The 26,125-nt window shown below is 36.8% G+C and overlaps 2 protein-coding genes across 6 annotated transcripts in view; one reads left to right on the top strand and one right to left on the bottom strand.

Moving 5' to 3' along the window:
* The window catches only part of CFH (complement factor H), a 99,957-nt gene extending 86,695 nt beyond the window's left edge, over nt 1-13,262 (bottom strand). Inside the window, exons 1-2 of the mRNA XM_060078930.1 lie at nt 13,043-13,262; nt 7,155-7,286 (exon numbers count right to left, since the gene is read on the bottom strand). Coding sequence (XP_059934913.1) covers nt 7,155-7,286; nt 13,043-13,262 — 352 coding nt within the window. The remainder of the gene's footprint in view (nt 1-7,154; nt 7,287-13,042) is intronic.
* A 781-nt stretch (nt 13,263-14,043) lies between these two features.
* Nucleotides 14,044-26,125, top strand: part of KCNT2 (potassium sodium-activated channel subfamily T member 2) — a 358,057-nt gene continuing 345,975 nt past the window's right edge. For 4 of the 5 annotated variants that reach the window (XM_060091451.1, XM_060091450.1, XM_060091453.1 and 1 more), the window contains exon 1: nt 14,044-14,313. In XM_060091451.1, coding sequence (XP_059947434.1) covers nt 14,219-14,313 — 95 coding nt within the window. In that variant the 5' untranslated portion in view covers nt 14,044-14,218. The remainder of the gene's footprint in view (nt 14,314-26,125) is intronic. The other variant, XM_060091452.1, reaches the window with a different exon arrangement.

Genomic DNA, 26,125 nt, shown 5'->3' with positions numbered 1-26,125 from the left:
AGTTCTAAAACTAGTGTTTTTGTACATTATATAAATGGCATCATATACTATGCACTCTTTTGTAGCTTCTTTCCCTCAACTTTATGTTTGTGAGATTTCTTTTCCTTGTTCTGGGTAGTTGTACTTTGTTCTTTCTCAGTGCTGTATCATATTCAATTGGTGACTAAACAACAATTTATTTATCCATTCAGCTGTTAATAGGCATTTTGGTAATTTTTGACCATTACAAATAGTGTTGCCTTGGGCAGTTTTGTACATTTCCCATAAAAATATATACCTAGGAATGGAACTGTTAGATTGTGGGATATACATGTGTTCAGATTTAGTCAATTCTGCCAAAGGGTTGTCTAAAGTAGTTGCACCAATGTCCATTTCTGTCAGCAATAAGTGAGAGTTCTGGTTTCTCTAAATCCTTCTCAGCGTTGTGTGATTTTTTCATTTTAGCAATTTTCTGTGGATTTGTAATGATAATGCACTGTTTAAGTTACTTTAAGGTAAATTATTTAACAGTTTTATACTACTCAACAGTTTTTTTTCTATACTGCTATACAAAGATATGAAGATTTTCCCATTTCCCCCTAAAATTTCTATTCAACACTTAAAACATATGCATTGTTATTTATAACATATAATGAAGAATTACTATGAAACAAACCTACCCCTGCTTAAGAAATAGAACTTTATCTTTGTAAAATTCCTTATCCATCTTTGAAAATCAATATTTTCAAAAACATTGGTTTGTGCTTTTTTTTTTGTTATGTAATCATTACTTTAAGCTTATTATGTATTTTTTAAAATTGAAGTCCAGAAGCAGTGGAGACAGTCTTACTCTCTAGTCCAAAGTCACTTTACCTGCTCTCCAGAATGGCTATACCTGTCTCTCTTCCCACACAGTACATGAAGTTCCCTGTATCCTCATATCTCACTATTGTTTTAATTTGCATTGCTCTAGTTATTAATGTGTGTAAACATCGCTTTCTATACTTCATATACTTATTAGCTGTTTTCCTTTCCCTTCCTACAAAATTCCTGTTCATATCCTTTTTATGTTTTTAATGAGAAATCATATATTTCATTGTAAATATGCAGAAATTTCTTATATCATATATTTCTAATATATTCTAAAGTTACCTCTCATTGATTTTAGGTATTGTAAATGTCAGATTCCCATTCTGTCATTGGTCTATTAACTTTGACCAGGTGATTTTCATTTCCCTGATGATTAGTGATGTTGAGATCTTTTCATGTGCCTGTTGGCCATCTATATGACTTCTTTGAAAAAATGCCTGTTCAGGACTTCTGCCCATTTTTTACTCAACTCGTTTTCCTTTGCTATTGAGCTGTATGAGTTTTTTGTATATTTTTGATATTAACCCTTTATCAGACATATCATTTGCAAATAGGTTCTTCCCATTCAATGGGTTGCCTTTTCACTTTGTTGATAGTTTTCTCGCCTTCTTACATTTCTCTTTTCCTACATGTTTATTTTTTTTACCTATGAGTGTGTCATCTATGCTTATTTCTTTCTGACTTTTACTAATTTTGAATGGGACACATACATCTGGTTGAAGTATCTGCTGAAATATATTAAAGCTGAGAGGTGTAAACTAAAGCAGTGGAAGCTTAGGACACCTCTGTTTTGTCATCTCCTTTGTAAATGTTTCCACTCATTATTAGCTTTCCCCTGTCTGGTAAGCAGAAAATCTTGAGTTTTCACAGTAAAGCCTGATGTTTCAGGTGTCTATGATATATCTCACAATTATTAATTAATTTTCATGGACTTTGATTAGCTGTCACCACAATGACTGTGGTGTATGCTCTATCTTCTTGTCTGCTTCCCGAAAAGATGATGTATGTATGAATCTTCTTATTTAGCCTTCCCTCACTTCTCAGGCTTGCTTTAGACACCTGTACTCTGCTCACACCTCCATTCCAGGTATCTTTGATCCTTTTAGAGCTGTTGTCTCTACTTTGAAGGACCTCTGTACTATTTAAGGTGTCTCTAGGAGTTTGCATTTGCTCTTATCACCTTTTGCCATTTTGGTCCCAATAATATTTTTCTTTAATTTCTTTTTGGAGGTTGTGATTTGGACTGTGACTATCTCCTGTTCCCATGGAAGATATAGCAGTCTCTATTTTTTATATTTGGTTGTTCTTTCAGTTTGCATTATAGAATGAAACAGATAAAATTACAGAAGGGAACAATGTTTAATTCTCTGAAATTGGGTAAAACTTCAGTCAGTAAAAGTATTTTCTAATTTGCTCATCTTTTAAAGTCTGTTATTATTATGCAATTTTACATTTTTCTGTAGGATCAGGTGGTGCACTGCTTTGTGGTGGTTATTTGAATACTGCAGAATGTAAAATTTGGGACTCGCATATGGAATGTTAGTCCATGCCAATGATGTGAAAATTAGCATCCAAACAGCAGTGAAATTTGCTGAGAAAGAAAATATAAAGTTGTTGTACTACTTAGTTTTATTAGGAAATGATTCTGGTATGGGAACAAAAAAAGACTGGTAATTATTCATAGCACTATTGAGGAGATTGTCATATGTGACATAAGTTTATTTATTGGTTAGGATTTTTTTTTTCAGGTGCAAATGATAGAAATTCAAACCATCTTAAGGAAAAAAAGAGAGCTATTGATTCCTATGATTGAGTATTCTAAGAATCATGCTTACTTTAGTCATGGCCAGCCCCAGAAGCTTAAAAAATATCTTGTATTGCTGCAAAAGTCTGGTCAGTTCCAAGTTATTTACAAGAAGGACACACATAACTTCTTAGAAACCCCAGCAGAAAGAGAATTGCTCACTCCCAATATCCATACATGAAAGATTGCCCTTTCCTGTTGTCCATACTCTTTGACCTAACTTGGATCATGCAGCTATGTAAGAATGTGTGTTGAATTCCACTGAGATCAAATGAGAACAGTAGGACTTTTATGTACAAAAACAGGATGTTGGTAGAGCAAAACTTAAGTCCAATATAATTAGCTGGGCTGTACTCTTTCAATATCCTGATTGCAATATAATCTTGGGAAAGGATTTGCATTTCTACTTTAAGTATGTGCAGAGTCCCTGAAGCCTCTTCTGTTTTGTTTTGAAGAGGATTGGAGGAAAGAACAAACCATAAGACTAGGCTATTTCAGTGATCTTTAGTCTTTAGCTGCAGATTGGAAAACCAAACACCAGGATATTTACTCTGGCAGTTCCAAGTTTTGCTTGGAATCCTAGGTTTCAAGATGTTCTCTTGTTTCTGTTGGAAGTGAATGAACTAGTCCTCTGAATTTCTTCAAGCATCTTGAAATCACAGGAAGGAATATAGAAGGCAGGACAATTAAATGCAGAGGAACTAACTCTTTTGTGGTACCATTAGGTCACCACATCAAGCTTTGGCTAAAGATGTTCTACTTGATTTTTCCATATATGACATAATACACTTCTTTAATGTTTTATGGCATAGTAGATCAGGTATTTTGTTACTAATAATCAAGAACATCCTAAGTGACACTCCAGCTTATTTTGGCCCTTAGCCTTGACTAAGTGTCAAAATCTCCTTTTGTGAGAATTAATAATCTGCTAATCTGGATATGTCATATTCACCTTAATGTTCTCTGATGTCCCTCTTCCTATAACTCAATATTCTCTGATGTCCCTCTTCCTATAACTCCTCTTGCTCTATCTAACTAGACCCAGTACCTAGGATATTTCCTCTGTATTGAGCATCCTCATTTTACTTTTGACTTGATCTACTGACTTGGATCTTCTTCAGAATCCAATTCAGCTTTTGCAGAATCTCTAACATGGTCTCTTTATTACTACTGAGTTACGATTTTGGCAACTTTATTTTCTTTCCTATTTGATTCATTCCTACTCACTTGCTCTCACATGACTCTAGCATAAAAGACCTAGCTTCTAGTTTGCTCTTTCTAATAACTGAATTTCACTTAGGAATTTGGAATCGGTCTTTCATCTGTGATCAGGGAGCTGAGCCTTAGCAAAGCAAAAAAGCATTGAAAGAAAATGAGAAGGTGGGAAATTTCAAAACAAAGCTATTTGATTTATTATTTTTATAGTCTTGGTCCTATCTGAACCATGTTCTAGTATAATTAAACTGGATAAATTGTTTTGGAAAGACTGTCTGAATAAAACAGGTAAGTCACAGAGAAAGTATGATCTTAGAGAATTTGGTAGTCAACTCCTAGGAAAATTACCTACTAATGTTTCAAGAAATTAGTTGAAAACTCACTTTGGCGGTCAGGTCATTAACATATAATAGCATTCAGGTTTTCTGTACTACCCTGTGCAACGTGGTGATTTTCTCAGGGCTTAAATCCAAGTGAGTGTATACGTTTATAGGCAAAACAAAAAGAAATAGAAGTGCAAAGGACAAATTAAAGTTGTTTCTTATTCATGTTTCTTAAATCTTGGTGAATGCCTTGTTAAAAATGTTCATCGTAATACTCTCAAATATTATATATTGCATTTCTTCACACTAATCAGTATTTCAATATACTTTGTATTGATATTTGAGTAGGAGGTGGTCACCTTTCCTCCTAATTATTGATTTGGCTATGACATTTCCAGATTGCTTTTTGCCATATCCTTATTTTCTGCAACTGTAAAGTTTGCGTGAAGCCAGTGTAAAAACTGCATTTCTCATGGAGCTCTGTAGCACATGTACAGCTTATTGCATCTGAACTCAATATGGTGCGTATTTTTTTCTGCTTTGCATGTGAAAATAATTCAAGATGCTTGTTTTAATTTTAAAAGCCTCCATGATCTGGCTTCTAACTAGAGAATATTTAAAGTACTTTCTGATTATCCATATTTATTATTTCCATGGGAGTTCAGAAGAATCACAGAGCAGCCAGATATTTTTTTCTTTTTAGTTTTAGTATATTTTTACGTTGCTTCAATTGCTCTGAGGGTACATAGTTTATCTCTTAAAAGGTAATCAAAGCTGTTCAACCAGTTGTGTGAAATTGGAAATGCGTAATTAAATTCATTAGTTGCTAAACAGCAAAGACGAGTTTATATTAAGGAAAAGACTCCTAAAAATGAAGATGCCTGGGCCTCCCTGGTGGCGCAAGTGGTTGAGAGTCCGCCTGCCGATGCAGGGGATGCGGGTTCGTGCCCCGGTCTGGGAGGATCCCATATGCCGCGGAGCGGCTGGGCCCGTGGGCCATGGCCGCTGAGCCTGCGCGTCCGGAGCCTGCGCGTCCGGAGCCTGTGCTCCGCAACGGGGGAGGCCGCGACAGTGAGAGGCCCGCATACCGCAAAAAATAAATAAATAAATAATAATAATAAAAAAAAAATGAAGATGCCTACATTTTGAAAAACACATGTAATAACAATGGCATAGTATGTGGTGAACACCCTTCTAAAATATTTAGACGTGTTAATGTATTTGATCCTCAAAAAATAAGTCCTCTAATTATTCCATTTCGTAGATGGGGAAACTGAAGCACAGTGGTTAAGTTGCCCAAGGTCAAGCAACAGGTAAATGCCAGTGTCAGGGTGTAAATCCAAGCAGTCCAGACTCGGAACGTGTATACCTGAGCACCAAAGAATATTGCTTTTCAGGTAGTTGGGTGGATGGGCTGGTGGGCAATGGGACCAGGTATGTGGGGAGGTCAAGCGAAAGGGTAGGTTTTATGCCAAATTATGCCCACTTCTGGAATTCAGGGCCTAAATGATATAACTGCAGGAAAGGATTTATTAAGATTTTATTTGTGTGTGTGTGTGTGTGTGTGTGTGTGTAAAAGATAGGACACAACTTTTGTACCCCTCGGGTTGGAGTGACCTAGGGGTAGAAAAGGTAGCATTTACATTGCAAATGAGATACATACTGACTCACTACTTTCAAATAATAACTTTTCAGATACCTACCAAGTGTGAAATCACTAATAATATATCACCTTTTAAACTGAAATCTCTTCAAAGATATATCTAATTTTCTATAATTTTGTTATTTTCCTGAAGACTGAATATAGAAGGCTCAACTGAGGCTGAGCAGTTGCTGCTAATGGCCGTGCCTAATGATTCCCTCTCTTTTCTCAATCCCTAGAACGAGTATTCAACATCTTAACATTAGCATTAGTATTTGTAGTTTTGTTTCATTCTTATTTTTATATGACAATAGAAAAATGTACAGTAAATACACATTTTATAATTTGTATACTCAAATGGTACAAATCAAGATGGCAATGGATGCAGAGCTACCATTTAAAACCTTAAAGTGGAGAGCTATCTGAAAATAAGATCAAAATTTGGTATATGAAAGCAATATAATTAATATTTACAACATAACTTTATAGCTAAAGAAAATGCATGAGTGTCCAGTCTTAGGTATTCATAAACACTGGTAACCTCAATGTATCTAACACTATTATTTGTGAAAAAAAGTGTGAGATTTTTCTAATTTCTTTGATTTTTTTATGTGCTGTGTTTACACCATCATGTTATTTGCAATGAAAATTACTACTATTAGCTCATAGCCTAGGGACACTACATAATAATCAGGAAAATTGGACTTCCATATCATTTATAGGGAAATGGGTATTGAGTGATTTATTTTAGCTTTCCATTTCCTCTATCTAATATCTTCAAAATGAGAATAATATCTATTCTTTTAATATAAAATATTGTCAAATTATTATACATTTTAAACAAATGAGTCTGGGGTCATTTTTAACACTGGAATGGACATACAGTAACTGTGTAAGTTGTTAATATATTATAGAAATAACACAGAAATCACCCAAAGTTTTCCTCCTTGTAAATTACATTTCTAATAGGAGGAATCAATAAAAAATTAAGACAATGTTTCAATACAAGTAAAACCATTTTAATTGCAGAGATCATACCCCATATACTTTTTCTTTCTTGCAAGCAAACATTACTCTATTTCTCAAATCACACCCTCATGAGAGAGGACCTATTACAACTAATATAAGGCTGTGATAAAACACTTTTTAAATTGGCTTGCCTTACTTAGTTAAGCATGGCACATGAACATGCATGTGTACACACACACAGAAAAATAATATCTATATGTGTAATGCAATTTTCCCATATTGGAATTGAAAAATCTAGGCAATTATTCAACAAGATTATTGAATCATTTTCTCTTCCTTTACTCCGCCTTACTTTCCTTTCTATCACTGAGCAAACTCTGTTTTGGGGTCCATACTATATACCAGGCACTGTTCTGCATGCTGACAAGATCAACAAGGCCCCTGCCCTCATAGAGCTTATATCGATCATAGTGGCGGTGGAGGACTAGGGAAACACAAACACAAAGAGCATCTCCGTGTTGGATGATTAGAAGAGTCTTCTCTGATGACGTGACAAGGAAGTTAGAGGCAGCCGTGGCAAGAAGGGGGAATACAGTTCAGGGAAAACAAACAAGTGATGGGAAGTCCCTCAGGTGCAAAAAGGAGGTAAATGATGGTGGATCAGTAGGACTTTGACTGGGCAATTTTATAATTTTATTTTAATTTAGATGACCAATCGGGAAACACAGATATCTACTAGTTATTGACCATAAACCTCTTTCTCAGCTCTATTGGGAAGAACATGCACTTTGGAGTCAGAAAATCAAGGTTCTGAATCTTGGCCTAGCACCTCCTCTCTGGGTGATATTATCTAAGCCTAAGTTTACCTATCTTTCAAAACTGGACAAAATTATTTGGTTTTCATATTTGTTGTGAATCTCCTACATAATATCTGGCACATAACAGTTACACTGTAGCTATTAATTTTTTAGCATTTGTGCGTTTTTTTGCTTGAAGAATGACAAGGATATGACCTAATCCATTCACATATGTAGCTTCTCACTCACTCACTAGATGGTTGTTGATCACCCACTAATTGACAACCCTTGTGAAAAAGGCCAAGTCGTAGCTGCCATTACTTGTTTTAGAAGGTTTTGAGATGACAAGGGTGAAGGTGGAAAATGAACATGAACAGGGTGCTTCTTCTGATCTACCCGTGAGCTGAATTTGGGACCCTAGCAACATAAGGATGGGTAGATCGAAGATGAGAACTGGAGTTTTCCAAACCTGCTGGAGATTTTTTTCCCTGCAGAAAATATATTTGTTTTGTAGGTAGAAGACTCATGTGGGTGTCATTCCTGGATTATTGTCGGATAACATGCTTCGAAGGTATTGAATCACATTTGATACTAAATAATTCCCCCTTTGGCTCTGTGTTCTTCTTCCAAAAATTCAGTCAAAGGAAGAGAGTTTAGAAGCAGGTAAAGGGAGATGATGTGTGTTATCATTAAGAGTGATGCTGAATAAGATGTGTGTCGAGGGACAGCTTTGAGAAAAGGGAAGGAAGCAAGAAGGAAGCTCACAGAGGACATTGCTCTTAATACATTCATAATAAAATATTATATTAATATATTAAATTAATATAACTCCTGACAAGCTTCCACTGTAAAGTACACACACAGATTTTGCCTCTCGGACAAGTTTTAATTTTAGAATGACTAAAACCACTAGAAGTGTTGGGTAAATCATGTTAATTACCACAATATCTTCATAAATCTCCAGATGGCTTTCCTCTAAACTACTTAACTGTGTGTTTCAGGTGGAATTGGTGAATCAGTTGTGATAGCCTGCCTTTTCCTTTTCTCTCTACTGCTTCCTCTTTTCAGTGTTGCTGAAATAAAAATTATTCTGCTCATGTGGCTGGACATGCTTAGAATATAGGGCAGGGTTTGTTACATTTTTCTTCCTGCAGATAGAATCTATTTTAGCTTGAATCAAGGGTCACAGAATAAAACTAATTAAGAAAATAGAGAAATACCCGTCTCTACGCTGGGGGTAGAAGCTGAATTCCCTTCTGTCATCCCTCCCACCTCTCCAGCCCATCCCCTTTCCCAGGAACCTTTACAGGCTCAGTGTCTGCCCTGCTCTTCTCTCCCAGTGCCTCGAGCCAGGTGCATTTATCCCTCTATATGATGCTTCCTGATTTTTTCTGTCTGAATAAGAATTTGCTCCTTATATTCAGACCCAGAGATTCAAAGCTTCTTGACTTCTCCCTTTTGCAGATGGCTCACAGTGAACTCATTTTCTCACTCAAACCTATTTCTATATTCCTATCTCACCCAACAGTAAACTCTTCACCTGCTTACTCATCCCAGAAGCCTGGAAAGTATCATCGATTCTTCACTCCCCATTAAATTTCATACTCTCTCTCTCACTTATCCAGTCCTGCCAGTACCATCTTCCTAATTTCCTACAAATCTGTCCTCTCCTTTACATCTGCATTGTAACCACTGCCTCATTTCAGACAACTGGCATATCTCTCCTGACATACTGTATGGCTCATAAATGGTCTCCTTTCTTCCCTTCCTGTCCTCCCCACCAATCAATCATCTGCACTGCTAACCGTGGTGGTCTTTCCAAATATAAACTGGGCTTTGTCACTTACTTACTTAAAAATCCTCAAGAGATTCATCACTGTCTACAAGTTGAAACCCAAACTTGTTGGCATGACCTGCCTGGCCTCTCCAGATGATAAATGAAGGCAGCTTCTGGCTGCTAATCTTCCTGCCAATTTTTCTCCCTCCTCTCTGCCCCCTCCCCATCTAAATACAGACCCTGAGCTCAAATTACCATTGCTTTCTTATATCCATTATCTGTACCTGTATACTTGCTGATGCCTCTCTTACTCACTCACTTTTTTCATCCTTCAGTATAGATGTGAGCTCCTCCACAAAGCCTTCCCTGATTTTCCAAAACCAGAATATGTCTCTCTGAGCTCCTCGGCAACAAGGCTGCCAGTGCTAATGAGTGTGACCTGCCACATTCTAGTGTAACTATTGGATGGTCTTCCTCTCCCCCATTAAGACTATGAGAGGTTCAATTCATAGTAACTACTCCATGAATCTTTGTTTAAAAAAATAATAATTGAACACATCTCTCTCCATTACACTGAGATGTTGCTATGTAGCTTAGTGATGCTGAATAGATGTGGATTATCCTGTCTTTTTCTGCCTACACAGATGAAGCATCTATGAAGTAGGTAGTCTAACCCATAGAAAGTTATTTTTTTCTATTTAAAATTTATTTTCAAATAGCTTTTACAGGTCTAGGTAGACATAATCATTGACAGTTTTGAAAATGTTGCCATAAAAATAACAGATGTAATATGCACATATTTTTGGGGTAAAAAAACCCATCATATTCTATACTCGCAGCTATGTTCATTATTCACAAGATAATTATCAAGAAATTGTTTTTTTGTAAGTAAAATCATTCTTCACTCATGGGAATGACTCATTTCTTTTTATATTTAAATATTAATATAATCAATCAGTGTACTGGAAATCAACGATTTAAAAAAACAATTTGTTTTTCTTTTAAAGAAATTAGAAGATATTCACAACTGTGTTTTCTGGAAAGAAAAATTCTTAAACTAGGGAATGCATCTTCTCCCTAATTCTCATTCTTAACATGCTCTACTCCATCACCATTGTAATTCAGAAGATTTTTGCTGAGCACTCTCTTAGTAGTATGGGACCAAATTAGTCTATTGCTCTAATCTACACTAGATGTTGATTAAGGTGCTTAAGAACACCAGTGAGTAAGGTGCAAAATTGTAATGTACAGAACCAAGTTTAAAAATGTTTCTAAAAATCGAATTTCATGTTATAGTAGGATGAAAGCTTTCACACACACACAGAGAGAAAAAGAGTCTATGAAATAGGACATTAAAAGAGCACAATGAAAAAAGGGAAACCAAGATAAAAAGAGTGAAAGAGGAAAATATATTTTAACAGCAGGAAATGACATGACAAAAAAAGAGAAAAAAGTATAGAAAGACAGGTCGGAGAGCTAAAAGTCAAAATTAATGACAAAAAACGAAAAGTCTGCCTTCAGAAAACTGACAAAAAAATAGAATGGACAGCAAAGGATCTTCCAATTACAAATTTAAGTTTCAATGTCCAAATATTGCTATATTTTAAGAATGTCAGGATAGTATTTGTTAGATTGCATTATTCTTTTAATTTTCTTAAACTTAGAAAGATAAGATTGTTCACTGTGGCAATTTTAAGGCACATAGTGGTCTCCGCCTGCTTTGACACAGTAGGGTCCTTTGTACCCTTTGTATCCTTAACAGCTGGGCTATGACACTACTAGTTGAGCAAGTTTTTACTTATTCTATTTTTTCTTTCTTTCTTTCTGAGGTACTTGCTCCCTCTTAAAATGTTTTCTGGGCACTTGGAAGCCAAATAATTAAGACTGCCATAAAGGTGACACCAAAATAAGGTGTACAGCTTTCTTTCCTTTTTTTTTCTTTAAATATATGTTTATTGGAGTATAACTGCTTCACAATACTGCACTAGTTGCATATAGCCTGAGAAAACCCTAGTTCAAAAAGAGTCCTGTACCCCAGTGTTCATTGCAGCACTATTTACAATAGCCAGGACATGGAAGCAACCTAAGTGTCCATCGACAGATGAATGGATAAAGATGCGTCGCATATGTACAATAGAATATTACTCAGCCATATAAAGAAATGAAATTGAGTTATTTGTAGTGAGGTGGATGGACCTAGAGTTTGTCATACAGAGTGAAGTAAGTCAGAAAGAGAAAAACAACTATCGTATGCTAACACATATATATAGAATCTAAAAAAAAAAAAAAAAAAGGTACTGATGAACCTAGGGGCAGGACAGGAATAAAGAGGTAGACATAGAAAATGGACTTGAGGACATGGGGGGAGGGGGCGGCTGGGGCAAAGTGTGAGTAGCATTGACATATATACACGACCGAATGTAAAATAGCTAGTGGGAAGCTGCTGCATAACACAACTTTCTTTTAAGTCAAATGCTGTTGCTTTACTCTCTAATCTCTAGCATTGCAGGAGTCTCAACATCTATTTTTTTTCCTGTTTTTAGTGCCTTGCTTCTGAGTCTGTTACTGATCCCTAAATATTTCAGATTTCTGCCAGATATATAAAGGCAGGCTATAAAATATAAATAAAAATATAAATATTAGCCTGGAACGTTAAAAAAAAAGTAAACTTCACAGAGCTATCTTAATAGCAGATGATAAGGTCCAAAATATAAAACACATATTCTCTCTCTCTCTTTCTGCCCCATCTCCCCCAACTAACAATGTAAGGATATAACTTTCTCATTTGGCAAAGGGATGACAAAAGTTCATGCAAAAAAAACATAAATAAATACACAACTTTGGAGCTAAAGCAAATGTGAAAAAAGATTAATTTACTATCTTTAAAAGCTTTTAATGCATCTCAACATTGTTAAGATCTTACTCATTTTGAATGCACTGTGCTAAGAGAGATAAGCCACAGGAAGCGGGATAAGATGTAGAAAAATGCACAGCAGGCCATAATATAATAAGCACTACAAGCAAAATACTCACAGAGGGTATGAAGGGTTCAAAGGAAGAAGGCATTGTAACCAGCTGGACGCATCGGGAAATCTAATAGAGGAGATGTCATTTGAGATGGGTCTGGAAGAATGGGTTGGATCTGGACGACAGAGACATCTATTGCCACTGATTCTTCAGCTTTAGGTAGGTACTCATTCTATTTTATCTGCTATTACCTTTTTGCTGGTTTCTTCTTGAATTTCTAACGTTCTGTATTAAGCCCTCCACTACATGACCTCACTGAGAATTTAATCATACAAGATTAATCACTGTCTCCTGAATAAACCAGACATTTAAAAATATCCCTTTGCCTCTACTCATAGGCTTCTCTTTCCTCACTCCATTGCTTTCTTCCCTTCCCTTGAGTAAGTTGCAAACTAGCATAGAAGACTTAGTTCACTTTCTATGTCTTGACCCTTCCCTGCATGAAAAAGTGTGTTATCTCACAGGTATTTCCAAAACTCTTTATATGTTGCTTGATTACTGTGTCTCGTATTGTATCACTTCATTTATAAGCTTGTTCCTGCAAGCAAACGATGAGATTCCTGAGGGCACGGGCCGTGATAGTCTTGTATCCTCAGGCCTGAGTCTCTCAGAGGGGAAATATTTGGTGTCTGTACGTACCCTGATGGAATCGGTTCTTGGTGCAAAAACAGTATAAGCAAATAGGACTAGGGCTTGTATACACAGCAGGTTCCCATAAGCTGCGGTCCATACTGAGAAACAGGCTGTGGACCCTCGGGTTCACCCTTCCTCTGACTGCGTGGGCCACTAACAAGAGCACACCTGGCAAGGTGAAGGTCACTTGGAAGCCCACAGCACCACGAGTAGCAGCAGCTCTCATTTCCTAGTATGTCATCCTCCATGCGTTAATCGTTTCTCTGCAGCGGCCTAAAGTGGCCCTTCATTCTCTTCAGGATCAGGGAAACACCTCCCTTGCTTTCAGCCAGTGAGAAAAAAGACTAAGACTTTCCTGGGGCTGGGAGCGGGGATTCCCTCTGCCGGAGCGTGCCATTTCTACCCCGCCTACCTGGCTGGAGACGGCCAAGGAGAAGGAGCTGGGGGACCTGGGGACACTCCACGCGCGCGTCCCCCTCCTCCAGAGAGGGGGTTGGAGCCCTGGAACCCGCTAATTAGGCTCGCACCCATTGGTCTTCCCCAGGCACCGCCGTCACCGTTATGCTAATGAGGGGCGTCTCATTGGCGGGGCCTCCGCGGCGGCCCCGCCCACGAGGAGAGCCCGTCCGCTGCGCGGGGACTCCAACCCCGGGACCCCCGGCGCCTGCGCGACGGTGCGGGGCGTCCGCCTGAGGGAACCTGCTGCCCGGAGCTGTCCTCGGAGGAGGCTCTCGATGCCCGCCGTGCGGGAAAGTGCTTCACCCTAACGCTGAGCGCACGCCCACCCCTCTCCCCTCTTTCTAGCCACCGAGCGTTTTTTCTCTTTTTTCTTTCGGGCGAAGTAACTTTTGCATTCCCGCCTCCCCCGAGTCCTGGGGACTAGAGGCGGCGCCGATCCTGGGGGCGGTTCCTTGGCAGCGTTGGTTCTTGTCAGAGCCAGACTTTTGCTCTTGGGCTGGGTTTGCATCATCCCCATCACACCCTCAGGAGAGAGGAGCCGGCCCCTTTCAGCCTCAGCTTCCGGCTGGGAGCAGACCCCCCTCCCCCATCCCAGGCCCCTTCCCCTGCTCCAGCCCGTCTCCCGCATTTCGTTAGTCCGCGCCCTCTACTCCGCAATATTTTCTTTCTCTCGTCCTCCTCGCCTCCATTCGTTGTTTTACGTTTCCCACTCTTTGAGGAAGGATGGTTGATTTGGAGAGCGAAGTGCCCCCTCTGCCTCCCAGGTACAGGTTTCGGGATTTGCTGCTAGGGGACCAAGGATGGCAGAACGACGACAGGTGAGTGGTGTGCTGCATTGTGGTTCCGTAGATACAGCTGGAAAAGGGAGGGATGGGGAGGCTGGAAGGGGAAAAGGAGGGAGAGGAGGGAAAGGAGCCAGAGGCTGGGGGAGGGAGGAAAAGGGACTCTTTGACGTGTCTCTCCATTTTGACTCTCTAGAGCAATTGCTGTAGGCAAGGAACTCTTTGCCTTTTCACTTTCTGATCCCTGCAATGTATTTGTTGCATTTATTTGTGCTTATTCTTTTGTCTATCTGTGCTTTCTTAGGGTGTGTATGAGGCTGGCGTGAGAGGTACAATTACATCCAAATGGCACGCAATATCAGTGCCAGTCAATTTTCATTTTTTTTCCTTAGGTGTTGTTAACCAAATTCGAAAATGCATCCAAGTTGATTGAAAAAGCACATTAGAAACTTAAAATCACCTGCACCCACCTGTTTACTTACTCCGTGTCAGTCTTGTTTTGATTAGGTGTCAAGACACTTGCCACTGGGAATTTCATGCTTTTTAAACATTTGAAGACGCAGGTAGACAATTGGTTTAAATATGTAACAGGTAGTTAGTGAAAATGACAGCGTTGCCAATGGAAAATACTCACTTTGAATGGGTAACTATGACTATTATTAATAATGGTGTTCGTATAGTATGATCCAACCTTTTCGTAAATAATGATAATAATATTGCTCATGTGTTTTATCTATAGCATCACTGTTTTGCCTAGTTAAACTTCTGGAATTCCTCTTGCTATGTCTTATTATTATTATTTAAAAAGCACATTTTATGTTTCATTGAATTTAGTATTTTCCAAAATAGTCATTTAGGTATCACATGCCACATTTCCTTGTGTTAAAATAATATGTGTATACTAAGTAGTCTTTCAACTCAATTGAAATGTTTCCTTAAAGTTCAGTTTGGTATATATGTTCTACTTTAATTGCATAAAAGATCCATTATTGGTCCCATTCAGAATCTCTTGTTCAACCACTGGGAAATACCTTCCTTCCTCTCCTTCCCATCTCAGCTCTCAATACCAACCCCTACCCTACACACAGGGGATTTTATCTTGAGCATCAATTGTGGACTTCTTCTTTGGTCTCATGTTAGTAATTTAAAGGGGTATGGATGTTTTGTAGAGGATAATATTTCAGTTCAATCTCTTCTTTTTAGGCAAAAACATATATATTGGTAAAAAATTAAAGAACAAATACCAATTCATGAGTATGCTTGGAATGTAAGGTGTTCTGGTTGACTGAAGATGAAGAAAAGAATATTTAAACAGATTTCAATGCTAACTGACATTTAGATAAACTATATTAACTTAGCTCAATGGCTCTTGAAGTACAGTGAGGTGTTCATCGTAATTGGATCTGTATTTGTTACTTCAGGAGGTCAGGATCATCGTGTAGAATAGAAATCCTCATTGTAAAAGTGTGAGCTGGACTGAGCACATGGAGTACATATTTTGGACGTGGTGGTGGTAGCACTGTTTGTTTGTTTTCTTTTAGCATCGTATCCCAGATACTAATTGTTCATGTGGTTGCCTTCACTTTTCTAGGGGTGCTGCAGTTATATTTCAGGAATTAAGAAGTTTGGTTAGTTGACTGCTTCCTAAATGAGTCATTGCTATGTTAAAAAAAAGTTTTGCACGTTTATTTAAAATACGTATTATAATGAAAGTTTATGCTAGACCAACTTTAACTTTAAAATTAGGCCATATGTACTGTTAAAATGAGGTATTGTTACTGAACCAAACGTGGTGGGTCCACTTTAAAGGTAATTTTGTGGCTCGGCGAAAACTTAGTTTTGGTTCTATTAGTTGTCCATCTTCGAAGACAAGAGCCTTTGATTAATAGGGACCCAGGGCCTCCCTGGTGGCGCAAGTGGTTGAGAGTCCGCCTGCCGATGCAGGGGATACGGGTTCGTGCCCCGGTCTGGGAGGATCCCATATGCCGCGGAGCGGCTGGGCCCGTGAGCCATGGCCGCTGAGCCTGCGCGTCCGGAGCCTGCGCGTCCGGAGCCTGCGCGTCCGGAGCCTGTGCTCCGCAACGGGGGAGGCCACAACAGTGAGAGGCCCTCATACCGCAAAAAAAAAAAAAAAAAAAAAGAAATAGGGACCCAGGTTTCAATCCTATGCTTATTTCTTCACTACCTGAGTGGCCTTGGGCAAGTCATTCAGCCATTATGAAATTCAGTAACCTTATTTCTGTAAGATATTTCTGTAAAACTAACACTTAGTTGGTACTAAGTACTTGGCTAGTGCTATATGTTAACTATGCTATATGTTATATGCTTATATGTATGTGTGTGGATAACATATATATATATATATAAACACATGTATATGTTAACTTATGATATGTGTTATCTCAGTCGATCCTCACATAGTCCCTGAATTGTAGGTAATTATTTTAAGGACTAGGAAACTCAGTTTCTGGGAAATTAAATACTTGTGTTGGTGATATATCTTACAAGTGTAAAGATGACTTTGTGACTGAAATTACTCAAGAAGCTCCGAAGTTCCCTCCACTTAATTAAATTTGAATTTATAAGAATAATTTTACAGCATCTAGCATAGGTGAGGTGCTCTTAATGTTAGTTCTCTTCTTCACCTATGACTCAAAGTTTGCAACTTTAAAAATTTTCTTCAGAATCTTAAATTAATATGCAATAAGTAAAGTCTTCTCTTTTGTCTTTAGTATTGTCACAGATTCCTCTTTGCAATTAAGGCTGAATAGCAATCTTATTCTACTCAGTTATCTTGTGGACTCAATTCCTGCAGAGTTGAGGAGGAAGCAGTCTTTCATACAGGAATATGTAGACAATTTCTAACAACAGATGCATCTACTGCTCTGCCCATGGTCTCTGGATATTTTCTATGAACACCCTCTGCCTGTCTGAGGTTTTTTGTTTGTTTTCTCCTAGCCTCAGGTGCACACCAGGGCCTCTTGGAGAGCAAGGCAGAAGTGCCACTGAGTAAATATGGATTTGTTAGACAAATACCTTAGCCTCCTAGTTCCTTGCTTGGGACCATTCTGGAGCATGTTCTCTACACTGTGTCCAATGGGACTCAGCTCTAGCTGGCTCACGGTGATAACTGGCTTGGTACTGCGAGTTTATTGGCTTCCTCCCCCCTCTCCCTAACTGGTATTTTCTGTATCATTTCCCAAATACGCTATTTAGGCTTCAGTCCTTAACTCAAGGTCTTCTTCTGGGGGAATCTGGATCAGGATGGAAACCTTCCCCATCTAGAGTCACATCCTAGAAATGACGGGGGAATTAGATGATAGGAAAGTAGACCTGTTCTACCCCGCCCTTCATTTTAAGAATTTTAAATTCAATCTTAGTAGGATATGTTGGGCTGGCATGTGAAAATGAGTGAGGCCTATCACTGCTGTGTGAAAGGGTATTGTTACAGAGGGAATATTGGTGGGTCTACCAGGGTACAGGAAGTGTGTACTCCACACCGTAGATTGTGAACTAGCCTCGGATAGTTCACTTACGTTTATGTTGTACCGCCTTTTGGTAGGGAAACAGACGCACACTTAAAATACATGCAATATGTATGTATATGTATAATGTATATGTGATAGATCTGTATTCTATGTGACATATATGGAATGACTATGTAACGTATAGGTCAGTGCGTCCTTACATAATTACCTCTCCCTTATTTGCATTCTGGTATCCTGTTCTAAGTAGCACGGAAGGGAAAAGAGTTAGAGCAGTGAAGATAATTTAGCATAGGAATAACATTAGTTCTGGGAGGCCATGAATAAGTTTGAGAGTTGCTAAATGCCAACACTGCTTATGCCTTAGGGATGTCTGTTGTATATATAATGCGTGTTTACTTTTTTGGCATCCTGAATAGAACACAAAAATCTAATTTAAATGGTTTGTATAATATTTCTTTAATGGTCATTTATCCAATCAGCTAATGTTTGAATACATGTACATCTGAGGGCCTCATTAAGTTAGGCTTTGGGAAGAATATAAGAAAGAATATGAAACAGGGCTTGATCAGGAGGTGTTCACAGATATAATTAGAGGTGAATTTTCCCCCAGAATGTTGAAAGTATTGCTTATGTTATGATGATATCCTTGCAGAATTTCTGTTTTAAGACTGTCAAGAAGAGCATCCAGCATTTGTAGATAGGATATTCAGGGTTGGCTTGAAAATACAGTAGCTAAAATCACTATATTAGAGATGGCTCAAAATCTTAATATACTTTGAATTTAATATTTAGCATACTTAATATCATCAAAGTTACTCTATGATTGAAACCAATATGAGTAGAGATAGAATTTAACTGATCTTATATGGGAGCCATTCTGTAATATGTAAAATCTTTGTAGTGTTACAATACTTTTGTTTTCTATTTTAATGTTTCTAAAATTCATAAAGCAATAAAAATTTAGAATATTCTCTTCCAGTTAAAGGTTGGTAAATTTCAGGTTTTAAATGCCTTTCGGCAGTTAGGACAAGCCTTTCTCATCCTTCATCATGACTCAGTAATTTTAAAGTTTGGAACACAATGCACTTGATGTGGATAAATTATCACAGCTGTGGACAAATTACTGTTAATGGACAATTCTCAGTTGCAGTCATATCGGAATAGGCCATTTATTTAATTAGCATTATTCTGGTTTTCAGATATTTGGTCAGGTGTTGCAACTCCGGTAATTTTAAGTATATCTTTCATGTTTTGTAGGTGGAATTTAAAAGTAATGCAAGCAAGTCACCTAATGCATTGTAGTAATTGAAAACATAAAAGAATTGAACAAAGGGTACAGTTCAATTGATTAATAGTTTAAGAAGTATTTATAAAATAGGGGGAATGTTGGATAGCTTTTGGAGTATGTGTAAGTTTAGTTATCATACAATGAAAATATGCAATATGACTTTATATAATCAAATTGAATTGGGAAAATGGGTTTTGGATTGGCATCTGGCACATTTATGTGTTACCAATTTTATCTTTCTTATTAAATTATATATTATTTTGAAAAGTAGTCATTTAATATAAAGTTCTTATTCTAAGATTTTATGTTCAGGTCAGTAAATATACTTTTAAAATATTTTAAGTGTTATTAAAAAGAATGAAATATTATTTTTACTGTTTAATTATATAGTGGAACCAACCATGCATATGCAATATCTATAAAAATGATTTAAGCATTTGTTATCAGAAAACCCAGATTATTCAGTGCCTTTTAGCACTATTATATTAAGAGAAATCTCCTTGAATAAGGCAATAAAAAATTACCTACTGCTGAAGTAGGTAATGGTGCAAAAATTGACTCTACATATATATATATAAAATATATAAAATGCAGAGAAAAATGTAGTATAATAATTATTATTTTTCAATAGTTACCAATAATTCAGACATTCATATTTTATATAAAAACATATGATTTTTTCTTTTTACCTACTGTAATTAATAAAATTGAAATATGGCTTTTCAAATTTATTGGAATTTAAAGTTTGATTCCATTTAACCACTCTTATATATCCACTTTTTGTATATGGTTACTTAATTGTAATATCTCTTCTGTGAGTATTACACTTTTCTCAAGATACCTCTATGTATAATAAATCTTGGGTGAAGGAAGTTGGAATGTAGCAATTTCATTTTCCACATAAGGTATGTGACATTTTAAGGAGATTAAACTTTCTACTAAACAGCTTCTCCACTGCAGCTTCAAGTTAGTCTTGAGGACGGGTAGAAAGACATAAATCCAGATGGATGACCAAGAAAATGATTTCAGCTAACTTATTGTTTTATCAGAATTAACATACTTTTTTCCTTCTCTGTTACTAATGTAACTCAACTTCTGCAAAAATAGATTTGAAAGGTAGTAAGATAAGTAATACAAATGAAAGCTTATTTTGGTCTTCATTATTGGTACAAAATAAAAATTAACAATATCTTTAGTCATCACGTGTACCTGTACTAGGTTAATAGTGAATGCGATACTTTTATTGGCTTTTTCAAATCATGCTCTTGTAGAGATGTGGGTGGACCTAGAGACTGTCATACAAAGTGAAGTAAGTCAAAAAGAGAAAAACAAATATCGTATATTAACACATATATGTGGAATCTAGAAAAATGGTACAGATGAACCGGTTTGCAAGGCAGAAATAGAGACACAGATGTAGAGAACAAACGTATGGACGCCAAGGGGGAAAGAGGGGGATGAATTGGGATATTATACTTATATGCACTAATATGTATAAAATAGATAAGTAATGAGAACCTGCTGTATAACACAAGGAACTCCACTTCATTTCATTGGACAGTAGAAACTAACACAACATTGTAAAACAACTATACCCCCCCCCAAAAAAAAAGAAAAAAAATCATGCTCTTGTTTATCGTTTATATGTTTATATATCATTTTGTCATTGATGGTTCATCTGCTTTTATTAGTGTATTTATGTATTGCCAACGTTGTCTTACTTATGTGCCATGCTTGTCCAAGTTGCCTTTAGAAAATGAAACAGGAAGAAATACATTTTACAGTGAAATTTAACCAGCAGCTTTGTATATTTATAGTGTGAAATTTAATAAGGGTGGCCTTTTCTGAGCTGTATTTAATACCTTCAATCAAGACGTCTTTAAACTAATGCTTTTCCTGAGTCTTAAGTTGCTAATTTAAAATTTCTCAGTAAAAGTAGACAAAACAATAGGTAATAATCCAGAAGGACAATTACTTTTACTCTTTGACAATTTTTGACTGCATATGGGATTTTTTTTTAATAGGTCATGATTTTTTTTTTCACAAGTATCTTAATCATTAGACAGCAATCAAGCTACAATTTAAGAGAAAACTACTTGGAGAACAGAGTAAAAAGAAAAAGGTGCATCTGTAGCACTGAGAAAATCTCAACCTCAGTACAAATTCAAACTGGCTGTGAGGAGTTGTAAAAACTAGGATGTGAGTGAAGTGGGTGGTGGGCGGGGACTTGGAGTCCCCTTTCATACTGAGTGAACCTCCCAAGTAGAGTGGATAAGATATTCTGAACCAGAAACTTCTTTCTGGTAGTCATGGTGGTGGTATGTAAGGTTTTTAAAGTTTTAAACAAATGACCAAACTTTATGAACAAATTATAAAGACCGAGCATAGATATTTTACCATTGCAATTCAATAAAATATAGAACATTGTTAATCTGTCAAACATTTAATATAATCCATATTAAATATTTATACCTAATACACACTTATAATGATTATTATACTTCGATTCTAATTAACATAGAAATGAAGAAATTTGCCACATTTTAGTATATGTGCTGCTGAAGCGAGCACTAAATTTGCCACATTTTGCAATCTTGAGCTTTACTTTTCCAGCCAAATCACATTATTAGTTTTCTTTCACCTAAAACAATCATTAATATTGATAACTTTTCTAATATTCTGTATTAGGTCACTTGTTTTGTTATACACTCATGTATTACAGAGCATAGGCTATGGTTCCTTAGGAGCTGAGGTTACCTTGTATTCCCAACCATCGCTCCAACCCAAATCTTTGTTCGTGTATGTTTGGCCTCATAATTTGTTACAGTGTCTGGGTATTGCATGACCCTGAGCCACTGTGATATTTGACTGCATATTGCTCATGTGCAAGAGTGACCATATACATGCTTGCAGAAGATAAATAAAAACCCAGGCGTTGTGAAGGCAAGAAAGTGCTGTAAGAATGGCATTGGGTCCTTCATATCTGATCATCTGGAAGCAGAAGAGTGAATTCAAAATATCTGACCTTGATTCCTCAATAACCAGAACTAGATTCTCTTAAGGAGAATCTGAGATGTAGTATAATTTCAAGGGAAGGAAGAATCACTGCACATACTCGGAAAAGTAAATCATTTGTGTAAACTGAGTGCTCCAGTGGTATTAGATTGACCTGTCCTCTTTGGTTGGGATGTGGGGATGGGTTTGGAGTTGGGAAAGGGATTTGGTAGAGGCTGGAAAGTCCTGGTCACCTGAAAGGAGTAGGGGGGACATACTCTTGCGGATTCTGAGAAGAGGATCTGCGGAAAAGGGAGACAGGGGACAGTGAGATTTCTCTCCCCGATTTTGTCTTGGATTGATCATATTTATCTTGTCTTTTTTTGACAAATAGAAGCAGTGAAGGGAAGTAAAACAGAAACCTAGGCTGCCAAGCTTGGCTGGTCTCTAGGGCACTGTTGCCTGGCATCAAGTCTCAACTCTTGGACCCCTTTCCTGTTCAGACTCTTAACTGGGCCTCTCTTTGGACTGTGCTTTAGTCCTCTCAGCATTACTGCAATTATGCCACGGCTTTAAAGAGTGAGAATCATTTCCCTCTGTGTGCGCCTTTCTTAAACTCAGAGTTGTATTATTTCTACTTTTCATACTATGTATGTGCAAGAAATGGACTTTGCACACAAAGCCAAAAACCAGTGAATCTAAGGACTAAAGGACATCTTGTTCTTGGCTGTCTTGCAGTGGACCTTGCACAGAAACAGAATGATGAATTATTACGGGGGCACACTTAGCCCATCTTGTAAAGCACTGTGTGAATAGGGATAAAAGTGGATGAACACATTTCAACCTCATTTAACTCCCTGTGGGAAGACTTGCAGATAGTCCACATTTTGCAAACAACCAGTTATTAACAAGAGGGACCAGATGTGTGGTTTAATAATGGACAGGCTGCTGTGTCAGGTCTGTCAAAAATTGAAATACCACTCTATCCCCTAGGAATCGGATCTGGTGATTAGTAAGCAGCACAAGTTCCAGTCAAGAGTGATGGCAATGACTTTAGTCACGACCACACTGTGTGATGATGACACTGGCAAATTGTAGATGGAAGCTTTTGTAAGATGTTTCTATTTCTTGCTTATCTCTCCACAAGAGTTCCTGTGCTATTCCACCTCTTTACTGAAAATACAGAAGAAGAAGTGAAAATAGGTGATGATATTGAAGAAGGTATAGAATGCCACACATTGTTCTAAGCATGTCCCATGTATTATTTCATTGAATCTTCACACCAGCTCTTAGGAATCTGGTATCCTTCCTTTCTTACAGATGAATGTCCTGAGGTACAGAAATTCATGACTTGTTCCAAGTTACATAATCCTAAGAGCTAGAACCAGAATCTAATTATTATGCCTACCCCCTATGTTTACAACTAAACAGATGTGGTTTAATGCTATGAAATAACAGAAAGAACAAAATGCAAACAAATGTGAATGCTTTGGAAGGTAGAAGAATCACATAGCATCTGCATCCCTTTAGGTTAGCATCACAATGAGTAACTCGAGGAAAGTTATGGAATTTTTGATGTTGGTAATATTTTCTGGGAGAAAATAATTTTTCCCCTCTCCATATAGAGCATTGTTCTTTTGACAGTCTGAAGAAAGTGGATTGAAATAGGAAATTAGTGAAACAAACAAAGGAGAGATTTTGTTTATTTAAATATTTATTTATTTATAGTAGAAATAGGCTAAAGGTAATTGATATCCCAGGAGTCACAACAATTCACAACAATTACCTTTCTTTTGATATGGCTAGGGTTTTTTTTTTTATGTTTCTCAGTAGAACTTTGGGGTTTTCTACTTATACTTCTACTCCCTAAGGTATTTGTACCCACCTGAAATTCATTTTTCTCAATAATTGTGCTGGTGATCATGAAAATCCTCTTGCAGAGATGTTATGACATCTAAATGTGGTAATGTCAAATTACTTGATGGAGGCCTTAACATTTAGGTGTACCTATTAGTATGTTTCACCTGTTCCAAAAAAGATTTGCAATGGTTCACATAAATATGTGCAATAGCATAAATAGAAAAAAATAGCTGAAGAAAAATATAATAAGGGGTTAAAAATGAATCAAGTGTAGAGTTGGTACACAATATGAATTCCATGAGTTCCTATGTAGTTACCAGAGATGGACCACAGAGTTACAGCAAAGACATGATCGGTCACATAAGATGAGAAATAAACCAGCAGTTCAGGAGAAATACAGTTTTCCTTGGTGTTCAAATTGAAAGGACATTGGTCCTGTGGATCTTGGTTAGTGTACAATATCCTCACCCACTTTCCTGTCATAAAAGAAGAGCAAATTTCATAAGACTTTTGTGACATCTCACTGTCAGATGCTGATATAACTAGAAAGAATTATTCACTTAAAGTAGATCTACAGGACACACATACATGTATTTCAGATACATATTTTAGGACAAAAAAAGAGAGAAACTCCTGAAGTTACTTAGTCTTTCATGTAATCTTACTTAAAAACTTTTTTTATATAGATGGCTTTGATTAATAATTAAGAATGCAAAGAGTTTAGGGTTATATTCTTCGTTGTGAACCTGAAGTATAAATGTACTCAATAGTGGGTAGGATGACTCACTTCATGGAGAATCTACCAAGATTCTAACCAAAACACAAGACTGAATTGTAGTTATTCTCACCTCCTCACAAAGGTTAGATTAATTCATTTATTTTCCCACAAATACCTAAAGTAAATATCATACAATTTAACATTATATAAAGACTTTGTAAATATCCTGAATTTAGTTATTTATATAGCCCTATATATCTTCATATACATAGAGATATATATTAAGCACATAATTTTTATAGCAGACTTCTGGTTGCTAATTAGTGGATACAAATAACCTCAAACTAGAATATTTTTTCAGTTTATCCATCATCACCAATATCATTATAATCCTCCAGAATTCTGCATTTCAAAACTCACAATAGTTTTGTATTATTTTTTCAGCTTGCTTTTTTAGTTAGTTCTTGATCTCCATCTATTCTTTTTTGATAGCATTTCATTCCTTCTTATTTAAATTAATATAGCTCTTGCTAGCATGCTTCATTGTTCCAAGCCTGTTCTTTGCACCCCACCTCCAATAATCTCCATGGCCAGCTCAAGTCTCATTCAACTTAAGCATTTTCATCAGAATCTTCTTAACATAATTTTAACATAATATTCATGTCACTGATGCTTATCATGTAAAATTTGAAATGCTCAGCCCAGTATTCAATGTTCTTCATTAACTGACTCCTCCATTAATTTTTTTTTTTTCCTGAAAACACATTTCTAATGTCTTCAAACTGCAGGCCCAGTTTTTTCTTTTAAATAAGTCAATTTATTTAAACTAAAACAAACAATTCACCCATTTCTCCTACTCCCTCTCCCAGCCTCTGCAACCACCAATCTATTCTTTGTATCTATGAGCTTTTTCTTTTTAAAAAAACTTATTATTTTTTTAGATTCCACATGAAAGAGAGATCGTATTTTATTTGTCTTTCTCTGTCTGACTTATTTCACTTAGCAGAATGCCCTCGAGATCCATCTGACACCATTTTGGTGTCAGATTCAAAATGATCACCAAGGCTTATGTCAAGGGCCTTACCGCCTCTGTTTTCTTCTAGGAGTTTTATAGTTTTAGGTCTTATGTTTAAGTCTATAATCCACTTTGAGTTAACTTTTTGCATGGTGTAATATCGTTGTCCATTTTCATTCTTTTCAATGAGGCTCCCCAATTTTCCCAACACAATTTGTAACAAATGGCAAGATTTCACTTTTTTTTTAGCTGAAATATATATGTATATATACACACACACACATATATATTTGATGCACTTTCTTTATTCATTCATCCATCAAGGGACTCCTAGGTTGTTTCTATATCTTGGCTATTATAAATAATATTGCTATGAACATAGGGTTGCATATATCTTTTTGAGTTAGTGTTTTCTTGTTTTCAGATAAATACCCACAAGTGGAATTGCTGGATCATATCATAGTTCTATTTTTAAATTTTTGAAG

This window comes from Mesoplodon densirostris, chromosome 2 (assembly GCF_025265405.1).
Source record: "Mesoplodon densirostris isolate mMesDen1 chromosome 2, mMesDen1 primary haplotype, whole genome shotgun sequence".
Taxonomy (NCBI): Eukaryota; Metazoa; Chordata; class Mammalia; order Artiodactyla; family Ziphiidae; genus Mesoplodon; species Mesoplodon densirostris.
Note: the sequence above shows the minus strand (reverse complement) of the source record. Positions and strands in the feature narration are given on the sequence as shown.